Below are 22,320 nucleotides of genomic sequence, written 5' to 3'. Positions count from 1 at the left end.
CTCAATGAAGTATAACGGGTTAGCACTGATTGACTAGCACGTTATCTTTTCGCAGATTAGCAAAGTAATATTTTTGTATTAACTGAGCATTTATAATGACGACCGGTCTGGCCTAGTGGGTAGTGACCCTGCCGGTGAAGCCGATGGGTCCTGGGTTCGAATCCCGGTAAGGGCATTTATTTGTGTGTAGACACAAATATTTGTTTCTGAGTCATGGGTGTTTTCTATGTATATAAGTTTTTATTTATCTATATAAGTATGTATATCGTCGCCTAGCACCCATATTACAAGCTTTGCTTAGTTTGGGGCTAGGTTGATCTGTGTAAGATGTCCCCTCAGGCCCTCATATTTATTTATTTATTATAATGAAACTTTCGTATTCTGCAAAAATGATTTGGACATTTTTTGTTCTGATTTCAGGCTGGACAGGAACTAAATTAAAGTGTTCTTTATTAAGAAAAAGTTTTGTAGCTTACTTTCAACAGTTTATTCCTCCCGGAGTCGGGTGTGAGCAGTTTGACGGGTCCGGATTGAAGCCACGGCCATTGAGATTCGTCCTGCGAACAGTTGTCCTGGAAAATAATAAGCTTGTGTTGAAATACAATTGACGTACATTATTACAAAGGCCGGGAAATAGGGCATTGCCGACCGAGTGAAATATAAAAGGCTGAAATCAAGGTATTTAATGAACATAAGGCTGATCATAAGATAACATTCCCGGCCTAGACCAGCAATGTTGTATGCAAACCCATTGCCGGCGCGTCTCGCTCTAGCTTGCATATCATAGTATTTCGTAACTAATACAAACGTAGACAATAACTAGGTATGTGAGGACATTTATGAGAAAAGGTTTTTATTTGCCCTTTTATAACTACTCTTGGTTGCACTTGGACCATTTCAGTAACCCGGGGTTAACCCGTTAAACCTGGGGTTACCATGGTTACCAGTACAATTTGTCACTGGGTTAACGGTGTAACCCCGGGTTAGTGGGATGGTGCAATAGGCCATTAATGTCGTATCCAAAGCCGCCATTGAGGGAATATATTCCTCACAATTATTTTAAACTTTATTTCAAAGGAATAGAGTTCAATTGTGCGTAATTTTACCACCTTAAACCCGTTAAACGTTGCGGGCCCGTCTGTCTGTACTGACCGTGCTGAATATCCTCCGTCTCACTCGCTCGTACTCCCTCTCCCTCTGCTCTAGACTCTTGCTCCGTTCCACAGCGCGACTCGCCGCGTTCGCGTCCTCGGGCGAGTGTGTGTCGCGCTTTAATATTGATCTGGAAATACCAATAATAAATTAATATTATCTGGGAGACCGAGCTTTAGAAAACATATAGTATACTCAAAAATGCGCGTTTTCCTAGAGTTATGACCTAGCTAGATCGATTGTTCGCCCCCCAAAACCACCTAAAAGCAAATTTCATCGAAATCGTTAGAGCCGTTTCCGAGATCCCCGAAATTTATAAATATATATATTCAAGAATTGCTTGAATTTTATTGGATAATGGGAGTTAGGTTTTAAGTCTAAGAAATTGCGAGTTAGACAGCTAGATGGTGCTTTACGGCACCATATAATTTGTGGTAACTGAATATTTAGAGTGTTGAGATCCTTGGGGGAGGCCTTTGTCCAGCAGTCGACGTCGTTCGGCTGATTGGTGAACTGAATAATAGTGTCTGACCGGTTTTGGCATAAAACCCATGTTTCAGCCGAAGGTTCGGTTTCGGCCAAAAATTGCTGAAAGCGGCCGCGCCAAAACTTACAGCTAGGGATGTAACGATACCGATACCAATATATCGGCCGATATAATCGGCATCGCCGATTTAAATTCAGCCGATAACACACTTTGAAAATCGCGCGAAACAAATGACGCTGCTAATCATTTGAATAAACTTTGTTTCCATAACAAAAATTCTACCTAAAGTGATTGGATTTACTATGGCATTGATTGCTTGATGGTTACCTAAATAAATGTTTTCTTTGATTTCGATTTGGCATTTTTCTTTATTTGTTTCACAGTTTTTCACATTTCACAAAATCGAGCGTCTATTATACGTAAGTATGTTTTATGCATATTAAGTATATTTTATGCATATTAAGTATATAATTCCTTATTTATTAACTAACTACTGTGCCATTGATATCGGTATCGGTATCGTATCGGCAAAATCATGTATCGTTACATCCCTACTTACAACATTGTAAATTCGGAATATTCAGACCGCGTTAGGCTAGTTTACCGTAATGACATAGAGGAATATAGTAAGAATAGAGTGCTCACTCCATACATCAGTTTTAGTACCAAAAAGACTATTATTTTCGTAGTCGACATCTAGCATCGAGTAGCGGAATTATCAGTATCGCTACTTGATACTAGATATCTCGTGAATCGCGACTCACGAAAATTGTACTGAACAGAAATTTACAACTAATATAAAGCAGAAGGAGTTGAAAATAGAGTTCCGGTTTTAATATTAGCTGAAAATTGTTGAGCATTAGACTTTTCGGTCGCCGCAACATCTATTGTCAAGTAGCAGTACTGATAATTCCGCTACTCGATGCTAGATGTCGACTATGAAAATAATAGTTTTTTGGTTCCAAAACTGATGTATGACTTTATGTATCCTTTTCTCTATGGTTTCACTCTGCCTCTGTAGCAAAGTTTGTTTAACCCTCGTGCCTTGAAACCCTCGCGACACTCAAGATTCCACTTTAAGAACCTCTCGCTACGTTCGCGGTTCGACTTTAGAATATTTCACTTGCTCGGGTATCAATATTAGGGAATCACCTTTTTACTGAGCAGTTGCTTTAAAAAAAAACAACTTTCTCATTAAAAGCACCTATATATTTAGTACAATAAACTACACTCTAAATCTGTTTATACATTTTACAATAATGGTAACTTAACTGTTTATAAATTTTACAATAATGGTAACTTAAGTAACTATAGTACATTGTGCAACGATTACCCCCCCCCCCCACCCCAAGTGAAATTTTATTCATTTATTTATTAATTTAATCATTTAATCCATTGTTCTCATGCTCATCAGTAGGTACAATAGGTCCAACATTTTAGTCTTCGTAGGTGCATGACACCCTGCTAGGGCATACAATACAGGACATATTACTTATATAATAACTAAACTTTATAACTAAATTTTTTTAATTGCATTAAGTACTTGTTTTTTCAATATCCTTACCCCCAGAGTTACACACAATGTTTTTCATCACACTTGCGAAGAGAAAACTTAATTTTAAACGAAATAATTCTTAAATACAGTGACATTTCAAACATTCGCCCGCCATATTGTCATTTGTTTTGACTTCGAAGGCACAGAGCAATCCGGCATTCAGCCACGATTGAAAAATGTGTAAATATATTTTATATGGCTATTAAATTAGTCATATTTATTTTATTTGTTAGGAAAACCTACAGCTAGAGTAACAAGTTAGGTAATAACAATAACATAGAAACAGTAAGCCAATTACAAGTTTCCACAGTTTTAAATATTTTTAAACATAAATAAAACAACTAAAACATAAAGGTTAGTATTTTGAAAGTTAAACTTATTTTATAATTAACTTGAATTTTAACAAATATTTTACTTAGAAACAGAGTACACGAATTCAGTTGGCCGACCAAATACCGCAATGTAAAGAAAATCGCATGCAAGTTCTAGAACCGTCTAAATGGGGCTTTAGACTTAGAGCATTTAATAACTGGAGTCGCCTTTAAGAGCTTACCCCTCTGCCGATCATGTAGAAATAGCAATACATTTGACGTCCCCTCCCCCGCAAAAGTCGGCAGACTGTTTCGTAAAGAAAATGACAGCGATATCTCCAGTTACTAAATACTCTATGGCATTAGAACAATCAATTTCAAAATGCATACAATAATCAGAACCTACGCTTAACAGTAAACATTTTGACTACCTATTTTGACACTGAATTTAAATGTTCATAAAACATTTTTTCATTTTATATGCCGTTGTTTTTAAATATAAACAATGAAAATTGATTTTAAATTTTAAAAGATACGATTACAGAAAAAAATCGTCTTACGACTTGTGCATAAACGCGCTACAAGCTTCAGATACCTAATTAACGTTTGTCCTAATCTGTCATATTGCTTTATGTATTTGTATGAAAGGGATAAAACAAATAAACTAAAAGAGTATTGTAAAGTTTTATGAATAAGGACGTTAAGGGCTCATTTAGACGATGCGAGAACTCGCATGCGAGTGTCATTACATTGCGGGTTTTGATCGGTCGGTTGAATTGGACGTAGACGTAACCAACAGTCCGCAATGTAGCTAAAATCGCATGCGAGTTCGCGCGCCGTCTAAATCAGCCTTAAGTGTCGGGACTGGATTGAACCGGTCCGGACGTGATATTTACAATTTCTATAATTTCTAATATATCCCCTCTCCCTCCCTGCCTCCCCCTTTCCATTATCTCTTGTTCTCTGCGACCCCAACATTCTATCCATAGTAGTCTGTGATACCTCAACATCAAAAAGAATACATTAATAAACAGAGCAGAAACTATACTCCATATTAAGGATATTAGCGAGAATATATCAACCCGGCCATCCTGACAAAAGACACGTCCTCGTGATAGATGTGAAAATATTACGCATTTATCCTCTACAAACAACACAGAATATACCCAGGTAATATTTTCCAAATCAGTATCAGCATGCGTTTTAGATGTAATCAATGCTACGATGGTCAAAACAATCATGCCGATACCGGTACAGAAAAAAAGAACAATAGGCAAAATAAAAGTTAAAACTTGCGGAGGTTCTTTACAAAGTAAACAAATATTTTTTAAATATACTGCGTAATTAATAATCGGGATCAAACTTAAACACAAAACCATATACAACGAATCGTGTAAAATGGTAGCCCAGACTATTGGAAGCAGCCAGCCTATAGCAATGGCTAAAAGTATTTAAATTTCATCGAGGTAAACTCCATGAAATTGAATTGTGAGTAGAACATTATAGGTGTCACAAAAAGCCAATGTGTGAGAGCGAGGTTGTTAAAATTTATAATAAACTTGATAAAACTTGGCGATAGTGGTAACATGCGGAGACTGAATAAAAGTAGCGAATTGCTCAAAAGTAAATTAATAAACACGAAATGATGGAACCGACGCCATGTTGGAAACGTTATCCAGGTAATTATAAAGTAGATCACACTTAGAATTGAGAAGACACTTAGGACGCACCTGATTGAAAGGTTTCACTTGGGTATCCATCACTATTTAATATAGGAAGTGAAGAATTCATTTTTAGGTAATTTAAATTTAAAGTGAAATTTGATAGTTTTGTATTATGACGTAGTTGGTGTAGGTTTAAATCACAACAAATTTTCCGAACAAACCCACTTGCCATTAACACAAAATTTCAAATTAAAATGTGTGTCCACGAAGAATTTTTTATTTTCTTCAGAAGTTAGATAACGTTTTGATTAGGAAATCATTCCAAGCACTTCACTTATTTCATTATAAATCACTTGAAAATGGAGACAAATTATCATTATTTTTATGTCTTTAAAGGCGATGCCAGTACTGTTTTCAGAAGACCAATCAGTAATAAGTTAAATTACTTTTGTCAACAACCGTTGCAACTAATTCGTGCAGTGCTCTGAGTATTTACACAGATATATAAAATTGTATTTGAATAACTGGTGTTATTCTGTGCGGTGAACTGAAGCTGTACCTATAACAGTAGGTTACTCTGTGACAAAGTAAAGTTTTTAAACTAAAACAGTATAATATATATAAGGATGATTCAGATCAGGCATTTATTTTCCTCAAACCCAAAGTTATCAAGTTCCAAATAATATTTAGATGATATCTGGGGCCAATTTTTTATATTATTTTATCCAGATGCCGTGAGTTCAAGTCTCACCCAAGACAGTAATTTTTCCACTTTTAAATTTATTCTAAGCTTAGTAGCATCGTTAGCAGACGTTTCTGCTTGTTAAAAATTAAAATAAATTTTATATTCGTAGGTTTTTTACTTTTTAGGTAGTTTTAGTTTAGTATTTTTAGTTATTAGTTTAATTTATTTTTGTTTGTCATTATTATTTGGTTTATATTTATATTTATATTTTTAGATGATGAATATAAAAAAATATATTTACTAGTAAGTATACTTTTTGAAACGTCGACTACAAATAATGTATTATATTTTCTCTATTTATCAACTTGAAAAAGTATTACGTGTCGTTTCATACCGATTTTTATGCTCGAAAATCCACATTGTTTATTGCACATGACATCTATCTTCAATAACCCGCTCGAGTCTACGTTCAGCCCCCAGTACCCTGTGAGACCGCAACATCAAGAAGAAAACATTAATGCACAGAGACGTAAATACACTCCATATCAAAGATATTAGAGACAACGCATCAACTACTCGGCCATCCTGACAAGACACATGTTCCAGAGATGACAAAAATGAAAATACAACACATTTATCGTTTATATACAATACAACGTAATAAACCTTAGTCAGCATTTCTAAAGGAGTTTCAAACATATGCGTTTTTGATACAATCAATGCTATGATAGCAAAAAGGGTTACACTGATGCCAGTAAAAATTAAAGTAAAAAATGTTACTGTCAACTTATTATGAATACTTGCAAAGTTTAGGCGCGTGTCTGTATACAGTGAAATCATCATTTTTAAAAACATCACTAAATTAAACAAGGGAACTAGATTTAAACATAAAATCACACAATATACATCACTAAAATATGCAATGGTAGCCCAGACCAAAGGAAGAATCCAGCCTATGCCAACAGCTATAAAATATGCATGTCGAATCATCACAAAGTCCATGAAATGTACTATCTCTGTATAAAACATGATCATTGCCACCAACAGCCAATGAACCAATGCCAAGTTATTAAAATTTAGAATAAATTTGTCGACACTCTGCCATAACGGTAACAAACGCAGTCCGGGCATGAGTAGCGAATTGTTCAAAAGTATGTTGACGAACACGAAGTGTCGAAACTGTCGCCATGATGGTAACTTGATCCAGGACATAACACCGTATATCACACATAGAGTTGATATCACACTGAGTATGCACCAACAAATAGATAATACCACGGTGACACTTGAATATTTATCTTCTGACGTATCCATTATAGGTACCTCAATTTCAAACTCCATGATGTAGTTTTGTAAGTGTGGTTGATGTTTAAAGCACTTCACTTTTTCCACAAATCCACTTGATATCGTGATAAACTAGTTTTCTACTGTGTAGTGTTTAATAAGAAAGCAAAATTATTTTTGTCGGTCTGACAGCAAACGCTTCAATTAATTGTGATACATGTAGATTACGAATACCTATATTCAATTGTTTTTAAATGAGACCTCAAGTCGCAGTTATTCTGTGAATTATTATTTATAACTATACCAGTACCTACGTGTACAACGAACAATAGAGATAACAAACCGAAACAGGATAATAATGTACAAGGATAATTAAATCGGTATTCAAAATTCCCAAAGCTATAAAGTAATAACGTTAAAATAGGTCTAAGTTATGAATTTACATTTAAATACTTCAAAAAAGTAGACTACTATGATTATTTTTTTAGCTCCTCAAGGGGTTCAAAATGGAAATCCAAGAAACTACATACTCGGAAGCTTTAAACTTAGAAATTATTATTTTTATAATTTTTGTTCCGTTTCGAGGATCATCAACTGGAGCAACACTCGCAATTACGAAAAATGTATCGGGTGTTACGTTGTGAAAGTAACGTTACGAAGTAACGGTATAAAATACTGGTAAAATGACATTTATATAATGATACAATTAAAACAAATGATACAATAACGTCATATTATATATTGGCCGTGAATATAACGTTACACGATAATGATAATTCAGCCTATATACGGCCCACTGATGGGCACAGGCCTCCCTCACGCGCGAGAGGGCTTGGGCTATAGTCCCCACGCTAGCCCATTGCGGATTGGGGGCTTCACATACACCTTTTTATAATTTCTTCGCAGATGTATGCAGGTTTCCTCACGATGTTTTCCTTCACCGAAAAGCTAGTGGTAAATATCAAATGATATACCGTACATACGTTCCCAAAAACTCATTGGTATGAGCCAGGATTTGAACCCGCGACCTCCGGATTGAAAGTCGGACGTCATATCCACTCGGCCACCACCGCTTTACACAAAAGCACAGAAGAAATAATAGTACTACCGTACAGAAAGGACACTTCCTACAAACCCGAAGTTTGACAGTAGTTCAGGGTCGAATCATGCTATCCCTTTCTTATAGTAGTAGTAGTAGTAGTAAAATACTTTATTGTACAAAAAGAAACATAAAACATGAAAGAACACAAATTATTAGTACAAAGGCGAACTTATCGCTTTCAGGGATCTCTTCCAGTTAACCCTTGAGCAATTGATTTCTAATATATGGCACTATCCCTTTCGGCTATTTAGGGTTGTCAAAATTCAAGTGATTATCTTATCTGTGGTCTTGCACGCAAAACGAAGTCAAGTGGTGCCAACCCTAATAATTGCTCGGAGCAATGCTGAGCCGAGCGGAGCCGAGTTCGACCGAAGCCAGGAGTGTCTCCCCACTGACAAAAGTAACGATATTTTAAGTAGAGATACAACGGATAGTTGTTTGGCCGGATACCGGATATTCGGCCTGACCATTGGCCGAATATCCGGTATCCGGCCGCCGAATATTCGGCCAGCGGAACTATACCTACATTTCGGTTTTTCAGGTGCGCATTTTGCAGGTTTGACCTGTTTCCTAGTGAACGTTCGCGCGGACACATTTCTAGGTTCGAAATGAGTGCGCATGCAAGTCAGTGGAATGTTTTAATTGTTTTAAAATAATAAACAAGTACTATTATGACCGTGACTGTTTCTTAAATCCAATTTGTTTACTAAATCAAGCAATGTTACTATCCGGTATCCGGCCGGATAGGTCACTATCCGGTATCCGGCCAGATATTAAAATGATGGCCGGACAGGCCGGATACCGGATAGTAACCGAATATCCGGTGCATCTCTAATTTTAAGGTCTGGATGGCACTCACTTGGCGTTGACGCCGGACGGGGCTGGGGGGGAAGTTGACGGTGCACCACTGCTTGAAGCTGGTGCAGGGGATGCGGCCGCCACTCGTTCCTGAAATACTATTGAAGGTCTGGATGGCACTCACTTGGCGTTGACGCCGTCCTGCCGGACGGGGCTGGGGGGGAAGTTGACGGTGCACCACTGCTTGAAGCTGGTGCAGGGGATGCGGCCGCCACTCGTTCCTGAAATACTATTGAAGGTCTGGATGGGACTCACTTGGCGTTGACGCCGTCCTGCCGGACGGGGCTGGGGGGGAAGTTGACGGTGCACCACTGCTTGAAGCTGGTGCAGGGGATGCGGCCGCCACTCGTTCCTGAAATACAAGTTTCTAATTAGCTGTGCCCACAGACAAGACATCCTCCAGACTGAGCATAGTAGCGCTACCCCCTCTGCCACAAATATACGGTAGTTTTACTCCATTTTCGAGTCGAAAGTGTCTTTGTGTGACGTCCGTGTCTTTGAACGGACCAATCACGGCACGGGACTCGCTCACCTCGTCCCCCGCACCCCTGTATTTTTGGCAGCATCGGTTTCATGAAATAATTGCTCTAAACTCCGTCTAGCTAGAGAATTCACTGGCAGGGTCGCCATGTGAGGTGGGACGTTGAATGAAAGTACTTGCTTAGAGTATCGATCTATAGTGTCTTGAATAACATAAAGAGCTTATATAGGGCTAAATTAAGGTAGTGTGAGTGTACGCGTAGCGCACCCACTACACTAGTCTATGGCCTATGCTCTATATCAAATTCACTTTGGTTTAGGGTAAAATATAAATATGTTCCATACGTACCGCTTTTACTGACTGTGACCGAATTCTTGCTGTTCTGGTCTAAATGATGAGTCAATTGGAACAGAGTGGCCACTCGGTGCACCAACATACGCTCGTACGATGTCATACAAGGGAACTTGAAGTTGCACCGCCTGAAAACGACAAAACGTTTATTAAATAATAGAAAGAAAGAAAGAAAGAAAGACATTTATTGTAAAAACCTTCTACATACAGCGCCACTTCAGTTACAAAAAAGAGAGAAGAACTTACTAACTAAAACACTTAAAGTAGACTTTACACAAAAATAGACAAGTCCACCAGCAAAGTGAAAAATAAAAGAAAAAAGGAGTAAGAAAACTACTAAAATAAAATTTGGCGCCGCTATAGTGGCTACAAAAGGACACCACTCAGCATATGCTCTGGTATAAATACCACAGCGCTGGTTTTCTGTGGAGCCCCAGGCCGGAGGGTAGTTTAGAACTGATTACAAATAATAATAATAATTCAGCCTATATACGTCCCACTGCTGGGCACAGGCCTCTTCTCATACGCGAGAGTGCTTGGGCTATAGTCCCCACGCTAGCCCAATGCGGATTGGGGACTTCACATACACCTTTGAATTTCTTCGCAGATGTATGCAGGATGAAGCGGTAGTGGATATGACGCCCGACTTTCAATCCGGAGGTCGCGGGTTCAAATCCTGGCTCGTATACCAATGAGTTTTTCGGAACTTATATATGAAATACAGTGAAACCTGGTTTATTGGCACCTGGATAAATGGAAAACCTCAATAATTGCAACCAAAAGTCCGGTCCCGGTCCCTTGAGACCAAAAGGCCTCTATAATTGAAATTTTGGAACCTCTATAATTGCAATTTAGATTTTAGTGCTTTTCGTAATTTTGCCTCTGTAATTGACCACATCGCAACTAAGACCTCTATAATTGACACTGTGCTAAAAAAATCCGTTATTTTTGCTCTTCTTTTTACCTCTATTATTGAAACGAGTCTTACTTATTACCTCTGTAATTGAAATAATGTAGTTGTAGACTTGTAGACAGCAGAAACAATATTTTAATAGCAATGATCATTTTATTTATATCTTCATCCAGAATTAAATTTATTTATTGGGTATCTATCACAGCCTGTAGTAGGTGAAATAGTTTTGATTAAATCAAAAACAAAGTATGCTTTTTACATTCTAACAAAACTTTCTTCTACAATTCAAGGGATTTTTTTAAACCCAAATGATAAGAAAATAAAGTAGTAATTAATGTAGTGTAAAAGTGCAAGTATAGACAGAAGCAATATATAGACCAGAAACCCAGAACGTAAGCGTGTAAATCTACTTTTAATGGTTATTTGCACCTCCATAAAAGAAATCTGTCAGAACGCAACCTCTATTAATGAAAACCTCTATAATTGACACAACGATTTTTTGAACCTCGTTAATTGACACGACCTGCTTAAATGAAAAACCTGGTTAATTGACAAAAAATGGCCGGTCCCTTGAGATTGCAATTATCCAGGTTCCACTGTATATGTAATTTGATATTTTACTACTAGCTTTTCGGTGAAGGAAACGTTTATTAGTTAATAAAAACCGGCCAAGTGCGAGTCGGACTCGCGCACGAAGGGTTCCGTACCATTAAGCAAAAACGACAAAAATATCACGTTTGTTGTAAAGGAGCCCCACTTAAATATTTATGTTATTTTGTTTTTAGTATTTGTTGTTATACCGGCAACAGAAATACATCATCTGTGAAAATTTTAACTGTCTAGCTATCACGGCTCTCGAGTTACAGCCTGGTGACAGACAGACGGACAGTGGAGTCTTATAGGGTCCCGTTTTTACCCTTTGGGTACGGAACCCTAAAAATGAGACCGAAAACATTGAAAAAAGGTTAGACTAGCCGGAGGATTTTTTAAGCTGTATGTTTCCCGTCTAAAGCATATCACACACAATCTGATGTTTTGGCTATTGCATAGACGGAGATTATATCTGCGCTTTAGAGACTGTGTTAAGCGAGACATGAGTAGATATGCCAAGAATATTCGGCAACTATTCGGTATTCGGCCTGTTCGGCCACTATGCCGAATATCCGGTATTCGGCCGAATGTTACTCGGTACTATCACTACATTCATAAATTCGGTCGCCGAAATTTCCGCGCTTCGGCCGAGGGAGAGGCCGAATATTCGGTATTCGGTATTCGGTCAAAACCACTATTCGGGGCATCTCTAGACACTAGACTAGACATGTCAGCGTTTGAAATCGACCACCATGCCTGGGCTTAGCTGAAGACCGTGATAGATGGCGCAAGCGTGTTGTGGAGGGGAGAAAGGCTATGCGACCAAGCCTGATCATAGAGAAATATAGTAAGACAAGAGTGCTCATTCAATACATCAGTTTTGGTACCAAAAAGACTAATATTTTCATAGTCTTATGTTGTTGAGCATTAGACTTTCCGGTCGGTGCTACATCTATTGTCACTTGACAGTACTACTACCTCGACTTAGTAGTGTTGATAATTCCGCTACTCGATGCTAGATGTCGACTATGAAAATATTAGTCTTTTTGGTACCAAAACTGATGTATGGAGTGAGCAATCTATGTATTTTTTTCTCTATGGCCTGGTTTAATGCTGTACAGTCGACGTCAAAAATATGTTTACGCTTTTACACCTTACCCCTTTGTAATAAGGCGAAAAATGTAATCATATCTTTGACGTCGACTGTACAAAGCAGAAGGTAAATATATTTTTCCTTTTTTATTGTGGGACATTATAACAATCTATAAATTGTAAACACAGATGTCAATCACAATGAAAAAATCAACGATGATGAACTCTGGCCAACGTGGGACTCGAACCCACATCCTTGGATTGCCGGTCCAATGCGTTACTAATTCCGCCAGCTGACCTTCCGTCAATCAACGCGAATTTAGTCATTGCAACTGTGACCACATACTGTGATGACATATGGAACTGAAACGTGGCCGCTTACTGTGTGCCTCATAAGAAGGCTCAAAGTCACCCAAAGGGCACTGGAGAGGGCTATGCTTGGAGTCTCTCTGCGTGATCGCATCAGAAATGAGGCCATCCGCAGCAGAACCAAAGTAACCGATGTAGCCCTCCGAATCGCTCGTTCTCGAGTGGCGACCACGTACCGGAAGGCGCAGCGTGGGTAGACCCCCCACAAGGTGGACTGACGACCTGGTTAAGGTCGCAGGAGTCCGCTGGATACGGGTGGCGCAAGACCGGTCACTGTGGCACTCTTTGGGGGAGGCCTATGTCCAGCAGTGGACGTCCTCTGGCTGATATGATGATGATGATAATGAACTGTGACCACCTCTGAGGACATGCGTTGGCGCATTACTTGTGCAAAAATGCACAAGTGTGGTGTGCGCAAAAATGAGGGAGGTCGTGCCGCTCACACATCGGCCTCCACAGTCACCAAACCCGTTGTCTAAACAGCAATGCATAAACTGCAATAGACGGAAAGGCTTGTGATGATGTGATGATCTGCCCTCCTAAGCGCCACTAGCACCCGTCCCACTAACCCGGGGTTAACCGGTTAAACCGATAACCCAGTGTCAAATTGTACTAGTAAACATGGTAACTCCAATTTTAACCGGTTAACCCCGGGTAAGGGAATGGCGCAAGTGGCCGTAAGCCGAATAGCGGTATCTCAAAAATAAATGACGGCGAAAATGGAATTTTCAGATAATGAATGTAAGGTATATGTTTGCATTAATTTTTATTTGAGATACCGATAATTGGCTTAGCAGGGCAGCCGGATGTTATTCAGTATGGCCAAAGAGAATAAAGTCTATAGAGACGGATTGTCAAAGTAAATTATGTAGCCACTGTAAATTTACTGCCATCTTTCGACAGAACATAAAACTGTTAGAACGCCATTTGACTTTGATCCTTATTCTTTCAGTGATATGTGTTAACTTATTAAATATAATATTCACGCCATCTACTCGACTATAGGCCAAAGGTATGGTTCCATGTTTTCGAGCGATGGCGCCACAACCTTCAGCCTATGCTCGAGTAGATGGCGTGAATATTAAAATTTAAAAAGTTAACACACATCAGTTAAAGAATAAGGATCAAAGTCAAATGGCGTTCAAACAGGTTTAATCTTCTGTCGAAAGATGGCAGTAAATGAACTGTAGCTACATAATTTACCATGACAGTAACTCTCTTCTTCAAATCCTCTTTGGTATGGCTAAGTAAATATCAACATACCCATTATCGGTGACAAGTGCATGTAATTCTTTTTCTATCTTCAGCAGCAGCATTCTGTCCCGTGTGTTCTTGTTCAGTGTTTCTCTTATGAAGTTGACTAGCTCCGGACCCGTTGGCTCGATTTTGTTATCTGCTGAAAATTAATTAATTTGTATAAAATACTTTAATCATTGCAAAACGCTTTACTCATTTTCAGCATTTCAATCAACCCGAAAACAATATAGTAATAACATTTTATTATATACCTACATCATGGCCCTATATAAAAAAAAAACCGGACAAGTGCGAGTCGGACTCGCCCACCGAGGGTTCCGTACTTTTTAGTATTTGTTGTTATAGCGGCAACAGAAATACATCATCTGTGAAAATTTCAACTGTCTAGCTATCACGGTTCGTGAGATACAGCCTGGTGACAGACAGACGGACGGACAGACGGACGGACAGCGGAGTCTTAGTAATAGGGTCCCGTTTTACCCTTTGGGTACGGAACCCTAAAAACTTACAATTACAATTTACAAGTGACAAATTACAAGATTGTGTGATTTAACAAGTAACAGAAAACATAGTAAGCGACAAATTTGTATTTTTTCTACTAGTCGACTGTAAGGGCCAGTTGCACCAACCACATTTGACAGACTGATCAACGTCAGACGGCGCGCCCCGGCGCTTTACTATGAAACTTTCCATACATAATAATAAAGCGAACTCTTTAACGAAACGAACAGTTTGGTGCAACCGACCCTAATTCTTGAATTAAGATCTCTTATACCAAACTGCTATTTGATATTTTTTATGTATGGGCTCCCAACTCAACTATAATATTCATATCGATACAGTTTAGTCAACTATAATGAAATTGACCAATCACAGCTCGCCGCGATCAAGAGGACGGAACAAAACCATAGCTCAAATTAATTATTTTAGGTTGTATAGTAGAAACAATTGGTTCATAAGTCAGAAACGCGCATGTGACACCCTTAATATAGCAACATCCATAGACTACGAAAACCACTTAGTGTTGCTTGTTAGTCTCCATAGGCTACGGTGGCCAAAATCGAGAAAACAACTGTCTAAAAATTGAATTTAGCGCGGAGCAAGTACCAGGGCCTCATGAGTTACGAGAAGGTGTCGTTGACCAACCCGCCGTGGGGCGCGGGGCGCGGCGGCCGGGTCGCGTACCAGTATGAAGGTATCGCGGCTGTTCGCGAATCTTAGCTGTATACTTTTGGCTTGGTTTATTTGTATGATTCTACTAGTTTAAAGTATTATTTTTATTGACTAGTAGAAAAAGTATTGTATACAATAGTGATACAATCAAGCTTTTCAATCTCGTACCTTACTTAGGCAACTCAGCAAGCTTCGTTGCCTAAACACGGTACTCGACTGAAAAACTCTCTATTATATCACGATTGTATAAAATACTAATTTATTATTTATTTTTAACAATAATGTAAATTGTAGGAATTAATCTATATTTGTATTCATGTTTTCTGTTACGCGTTGTCAAGTGTGAATTTTTGCAGACTGTAAACTTGTAGATCTGATAATAATTTTGCATGTAACACATTATCTAATATCTACAACGTAACAATATTGTCGATTTGTACACTTGGAATGTTTTTTGTGATAGGGCCCAGTTCTTCTGTTTTTTGATTTACAAGAAAGTCATGAGTCGTTTCGTGTCTGCAACACGGCCACTTGGGCACCAAAAATTTTACGGGAAACTTAACTTTATTATTTTTAATTAAGATTTAATCTCCAATAATCATACATGTTGAGAGGTGGCCGTATTGCAGGCAGGGGACGGAGTGTCCGTAATAGCATATTTGACTGTATTTAAAATAAATTATTTTACACCATGCATGAAATAAATCAGTAGAATATTAATAGAGAAACGTAGACACCAGTTATTTTTAGACACAATGTCTATTTAAAAACCCGTATAAATCTATAAAGAGTAAGTAATTTGATTGTGACGTCACATGCTAGGGTTTCATATAAATTCCATAGTAGCAAAATCGTTTTGACAGTTCGATAAAAGAAACTGATTAGACTAGTAGTCAAATACCCTATTTGCCACAAGTCTTAATTTAAATAAGTTGTTCTGCTGTCGAGGATAAAGACTACTAGAAATATGGTATTTCACTGTATTTAAAATAAATTATTTTACGGCATGCAGGAAATAAAGCACCAGATAATTATTATAAAAACACAGATAGGAGTTATTTTTAAAACACAAGTTCTATTTAATAAATCGGATAGAAATATAAAAAGTAGGTGAGTTGACCGTGACGTCACGATGTAATGTTTCATATAAATTCCACATTAACAAATGGTTTTGACAGTTCTAAAAAAGTAACTGATTTGACTAGTAGGAAAATATCCTATTATATAATTATCTAATTTACACACCTGAATCAGTTCTGCTTAATGAATTAGTCTTTGGTGGTTTAATTTTCCCCTCCGGACATCTGTAGGCGAAAATGTTTATTTTAAAGCAAATAATATCCTACTAAAATATATTTTAACAGACAGTTAATCATTCATAACATATTTCCTTTGTACAGTCAGCAGCAGAAGTTGCTAAGCGGGTCAGGCGTTCAAAATGATCTTGACGCGACTTTATTGTCAAGAGAATAAGAGCGTGAACATGCGCATCCGCATCCGCAACCGCGGAACTTCCGCATTATTTTCAACATCCGCATCCGCATCCGCATAAAATCGATGCGGAGCTTATGCGGATGTCGAACAAGTCGGTACAGGAACGTCTTAGCGGCGGCGTAAGTGCTAGGTAATTTCGTTATTACCTATAACGAAATCGTCTGGATCTAGAAAAGTCGGCCAAGTTACTGTTTATTAATATAACGCACCTATATTCTTGCTCAAACACCGTTTCGTTTTTTTTAATAAAAAAATACTGAAAATGTAATATTTGACGTTTTCTAAGTACCTAATCTTGACATCCGCATCCGCGGATGTGAGCCTTTAAATATCCGCATCCGCATCCGCGGATGTCAAAAAATCTGCATCCGCAACAACCCTGGTGACAAGGTAATTTTAAACATATGGCCCGCTTAGCAACTTCTGCTGCTGACTGTACGGAAAATTTGTACTTAGGTACAGTCTTCATATTATAACATAGGTATGTAATAGAGCGTAGATTAGTCCCCCCCCCCCTTACTTTTGAGAAGAATTACGCGTAAACAAAAAGAGATGTTACAAAAATTATTAACCTGCAATATGACTCGTCCGAATCCAAGCTGCAAGCTTTTCTGACATCGTTACTCGAGCCTCCTGAAAAAAAAAACAATTTTTATTAGTAGTTTATATTTAGTCACCAGTGTCACCACCAGACATGACAGTCGGTCCAAAAAACCGGACAAGTGCGAGTCGGACTCGCCCACCGAGGGTTCCGTACTTTTTAGTATTTGTTGTTCAAGCGGCAACAGAAATACATCATCTGTGAAAATTTCAACTGCCTAGCTATAGCGTATCCATAGCCCGTCTGTGGCATATAAAGCCTTTCTTGCTCAATAGTCTAAGATCAGAGAGAGAGAGCCTACCGCGAAAAATGGGATTTTGTTATCTACCTCTTTATCGCTCATGCAAGAGCGATAGAGCGACAGATAACGAAATTTCCATTTTCGTTTTTCGTATTTCGTATTTGATGTTATAGCGGCCCCGTTTTACAATTGTACTGAATGCCTTGACTAATAAACTAGAGAGCAACTCTATGGGCGATTGTGCACTACAATGAATTTTACTGTCCGGCAGTCTGAGTTTTCATGGTCATGGTTACTAGAGCTAGTGCTGCACTCTGGCGGCAGAACATTGCAGTAATACCCCCTATTCTATGGAAATATCCAATGGGCGATTGTGCACTACAATGAATTTTACTGTCCGGCAGTCGTGAGTTTTCATGGTCATGGTTACTAAGAGCTAGTGCTGCACTCTGGCGGCAGAACATTGCAGTAATACCCCCTATTCTATGGAAATATCCAATGGGCGATTGTGCACTACAATGAATTTTACTGTCCGGCAGTCGTGAGTTTTCATGGTCATGGTTACTAAGAGCTAGTGCTGCACTCTGGCGGCAGAACATTGCAGTAATACCCCCTATTCTATGGAAATATCCAATGGGCGATTGTGCACTACAATGAATTTTACTGTCCGGCAGTCTGAGTTTTCATGGTCATGGTTACTAGAGCTAGTGCTGCACTCTGGCGGCAGAACATTGCAGTAATACCCCCTATTCTATGGAAATATCCAATGGGCGATTGTGCACTACAATGAATTTTACTGTCCGGCAGTCGTGAGTTTTCATGGTCATGGTTACTAAGAGCTAGTGCTGCACTCTGGCGGCAGAACATTGCAGTAATACCCCCTATTCTATGGAAATATCCAATGGGCGATTGTGCACTACAATGAATTTTACTGTCCGGCAGTCGTGAGTTTTCATGGTCATGGTTACTAAGAGCTAGTGCTGCACTCTGGCGGCAGAACATTGCAGTAATACCCCCTATTCTATGGAAATATCCAATGGGCGATTGTGCACTACAATGAATTTTACTGTCCGGCAGTCTGAGTTTTCATGGTCATGGTTACTAGAGCTAGTGCTGCACTCTGGCGGCAGAACATTGCAGTAATACCCCCTATTCTATGGAAATATCCAATGGGCGATTGTGCACTACAATGAATTTTACTGTCCGGCAGTCGTGAGTTTTCATGGTCATGGTTACTAAGAGCTAGTGCTGCACTCTGGCGGCAGAACATTGCAGTAATACCCCCTATTCTATAGAAATATCCAATGGGCGATTGTGCACTACAATGAATTTTACTGTGCGGCAGTCCGAGTTTTTACGGTCCGATATGGCACGCCATTAAATGTATATAGTAGCTTGTGCACTAGACGTAATTTTACCGTCCGACATTTTACTTTTCCCCATTCCGGACAGTTTTTTTCCGGTCCGAGATGACGAGCTATGAAAAACATGTTTATGCTTGTGCACTGCGTCTGGAATTAGTATTATTCATTCATTCAGCACTAGCTCTAGTAAACCATAGAGTGACTTATACATACTGTGCCTTAAACTGTTTTTTGACAAGCTTTCACAGACAATAAAATATGACTTTGATGCATCAAGGCGGTTTTGTTAACAAGGGCCAACCGGGAAACGCGAAAATCTAAATTTACTATCTGCCTCTTTATCGCTGGAATATGCAAGAGTGATAGAGAGGTTAGAAATTTCGATTTTCGCGGTAGACCCCCAGATTGTGATGGATTGTGTTAGTGGCGCCCGCCGTAGAAAAAATCGCACGCTTCTGGTAAGCTTCCGTAGCTTAGATGGCCAAGACCGATATTCCGTCGCAAGTTCCAATCTTGCAGGAAGCAGTGATTTTTTTCTTTAATATAAAAAATATACCGTTTAACGAAAATATTACCGGTATTCTCGAAGTCGCAGCAGTAGAGTCATCAGAACACGATATACCGGAGTAATTTTTCATCGGACAAAGTTAACCGGTAGGAAACCGATATGACAGTAAGGGGCTGTCCATAAATTACGTCATCGATTTTTGACGATTTTGGACCCCCCCCTATATTCATCCAAAAATCATGCTTCAAATGACCCCATTTCCTCCTACTTCATGCTACCGTCATCCGATGTCCAGACCCCCCCCCCCCTAATTTTAAATGACGTAATTTATGAATAGCCCCTAACGTTATTATTAAAATTACCGGTAAGCTCGAAGTCGGAGCATTGGGTGCAGTCATCGGGACTATTCGGGACAAGATATACCGGAGTCATTTTTCATCGGACAAAGTTAACCGGTATTACAGTAACGTTATTATCAAAATTAGTCGGAGCAGTCGGTGCAGTCATCGGGACACGATATGCCGGAATCCTGTTTGGTCGGGCAAAGTTAACCGGTATGAAACCGGTATGACAGTAACGTTATTATCAAAATTACCGGTATGCTCGAAGTCTGAGCAGTCGGTGCAGTCATCGGGACACGATATACCGGAGTCCCTTTTCATCGGAAAAAGTTAACCGGTATGAAACCGGTACGACAGTAACGTTATTAAAATTACCGGTAAGCTCGAAGTCGGAGCATTCGTGCAGTCATCGGGACACGATATACTGGAGTCCTTTTTCATCAGACAAAGTTAACCGGTATGAAACCGGTATCACAATGACATTATTATCAAAATTACCGGTATGCTCGAAGTCGGAGCAGTCATCGGGACACGATATACCGGAGTCATTTTTCATTAGATAAAGTTAACCGGTATGAAACCGGTATGACAGTAACGTTGTTATCAAAATTACCGGTATGCTCGAAGTCGGAGCAGTCGGTGCAGTCATCGGTAGGGCTTGCATTCCGGAATTCCGGAATTTCGAAATTCCGGAATCTCGGACAAATTTTCCGATATTACAATTCCGGAATTGATACCACTCAATATCGAAAATTCCGGAATTGGATTTAAGTACTTTTTGTAGGTTTTAATACCTTTATTATTAAAAATTGTTAAGAAACTACACTGTACGGGTGTTTTTTGTCGTTATTAAGTGCTTCTTAGTCATTCAGTGAGCTATAGTATAGGTATATTTTACTTTTCCGTTTGCTAAAGCAGTGGGACAAAAGATAATAAAAACATAAAAAAACCAGTAAAGCAGAGCGATTTACTTGCTTAGAATAGTCAGAATAGTCTGAATCATACATAAGCGAATTTGTAGAATTGAAATTTAATAATATTTGGACTTTTTATCTTGAATTGAATTCAGAGAAAAAGAAGTTTTCTCTATTAACGATTTCGAATCCTGTAGAAGCACATCATATATGATATTCTGAATCATAATTAGGAACTAGGAAGGAAAAAGCCAAACTTAGACCTTCAACTTCTTAAACAACACCACTACCTACTAGGTTAGGAAGAGTAGGAAGCTATTATATTTAACTATTTTATAAAATTATGCATCGAATGGTTTGCTAGCAACTATAGTTTCCTCAAATAAATACCCGTATCATTAAAGTGAATAAAAGTAACCATTTTAATAAGGTGGTAAAAAAACGTACCTACTTAAAATTAAATTTCTGATAAACAATACTAATTTTAATAAACGTAAAGTATGAGAATTTCACATTTTTTGTTGATTTTTACTAAAAAATAGAATAAAAATATGATAAACCCTAATTCCGGAACCAGCTCCGGAATTCCGGAATTGGAATCCAATATCGAAAATCAGTTCCGGAATTGGAAACCATCCGATATTGCAAGCCCTAGTCATCGGGATACGATATACCGGAGTCCTTTTTCATCGGTCAAAGTTAACCGGTATCAAACCGGTATGACAGTAAGTATTATCAAAATTACCGGTATGCTTGAAGTTGGAGCAGTCGGTGCAGTCATCGGGACACGATATACCGGAGTCATTTTTCATCGGACAAAGTTAACCGGTATGAAACCGGTATCACAATAACATACTATCAAAATTACCGGTATTCTCGAAGTCGGAGCAGTCGGTGCAGTCATCGGGACATGATATGCCGGAATCCTGTTTTGTTGGGCAAGGGTTCCGTCGTCTTTGACCCCTGAAAAATACAACAGAGTCATAAATGGTAAAATAATAATAAAAGTGGTTAATAAAATGGGCTATTCATAAATTACGTCATTTCAAATTAGGGGGGGGGGGGGGGTTGTTCTGGACATCGGATGATGGTAGCATGTAGGGGGGGGGGGGTCAAAAATAGATGACGTAATTTATAGACAGCCCCCTACATTGTGCACGACAACGCGCGACACAAGCGACACGGGGTCCGTTCGAAAAGTCACGCGACGGACCTCTTGCTAACGCGGCAAATTTAGTACAAGAGTAGGATTGGGTAGGCGGCAAATTTAGTATTAGAGCAGGATTGGGTAGGCGGCAAATTTAGTACTAAAGCAGGATTGGGTAGGCGGCAAATTTAGTATTAGAGTAGGATTGGGTAGGCGGCAAATTTAGTACTAGAGCAGGATTGGGTAGGCGGCAAATTTAGTACTAAAGCAGGATTGGGTAGGCGGCAAATTTAGTATTAGAGTAGGATTGGGTAGGCGGCAAATTTAATCCCAGAGTAGGATTGGGTAATTTAGAACTAGAGTAGGATTGGGTAGGCGGCAAATT

The 22,320-nt window shown here is 38.9% G+C and overlaps 1 protein-coding gene and 1 non-coding gene across 2 annotated transcripts in view; both read right to left on the bottom strand.

Moving 5' to 3' along the window:
* The window catches only part of LOC134802613 (uncharacterized), a 128,518-nt gene that overhangs the window by 40,939 nt on the left and 65,259 nt on the right, over positions 1-22,320 (bottom strand). Inside the window, exons 6-14 of the mRNA XM_063775249.1 lie at positions 21,657-21,751; positions 17,392-17,452; positions 16,571-16,629; positions 14,159-14,291; positions 9,928-10,058; positions 9,354-9,450; positions 9,223-9,315; positions 1,153-1,282; positions 477-572 (exon numbers count right to left, since the gene is read on the bottom strand). Coding sequence (XP_063631319.1) covers positions 477-572; positions 1,153-1,282; positions 9,223-9,315; positions 9,354-9,450; positions 9,928-10,058; positions 14,159-14,291; positions 16,571-16,629; positions 17,392-17,452; positions 21,657-21,751 — 895 coding nt within the window. The remainder of the gene's footprint in view (positions 1-476; positions 573-1,152; positions 1,283-9,222; positions 9,316-9,353; positions 9,451-9,927; positions 10,059-14,158; positions 14,292-16,570; positions 16,630-17,391; positions 17,453-21,656; positions 21,752-22,320) is intronic.
* Trnaa-ggc (transfer RNA alanine (anticodon GGC)) lies at positions 12,754-12,825 on the bottom strand. The gene has a single exon. It is a non-coding gene; the product is annotated as a tRNA-Ala (tRNA).

Source organism: Cydia splendana, chromosome 25 (genome assembly GCF_910591565.1).
Source record: "Cydia splendana chromosome 25, ilCydSple1.2, whole genome shotgun sequence".
Lineage (NCBI taxonomy): Eukaryota > Metazoa > Arthropoda > Insecta > Lepidoptera > Tortricidae > Cydia > Cydia splendana.
The sequence above is the reverse complement of the archived record's forward strand: the minus strand, read 5'-3'. Positions and strand labels throughout refer to the sequence as shown.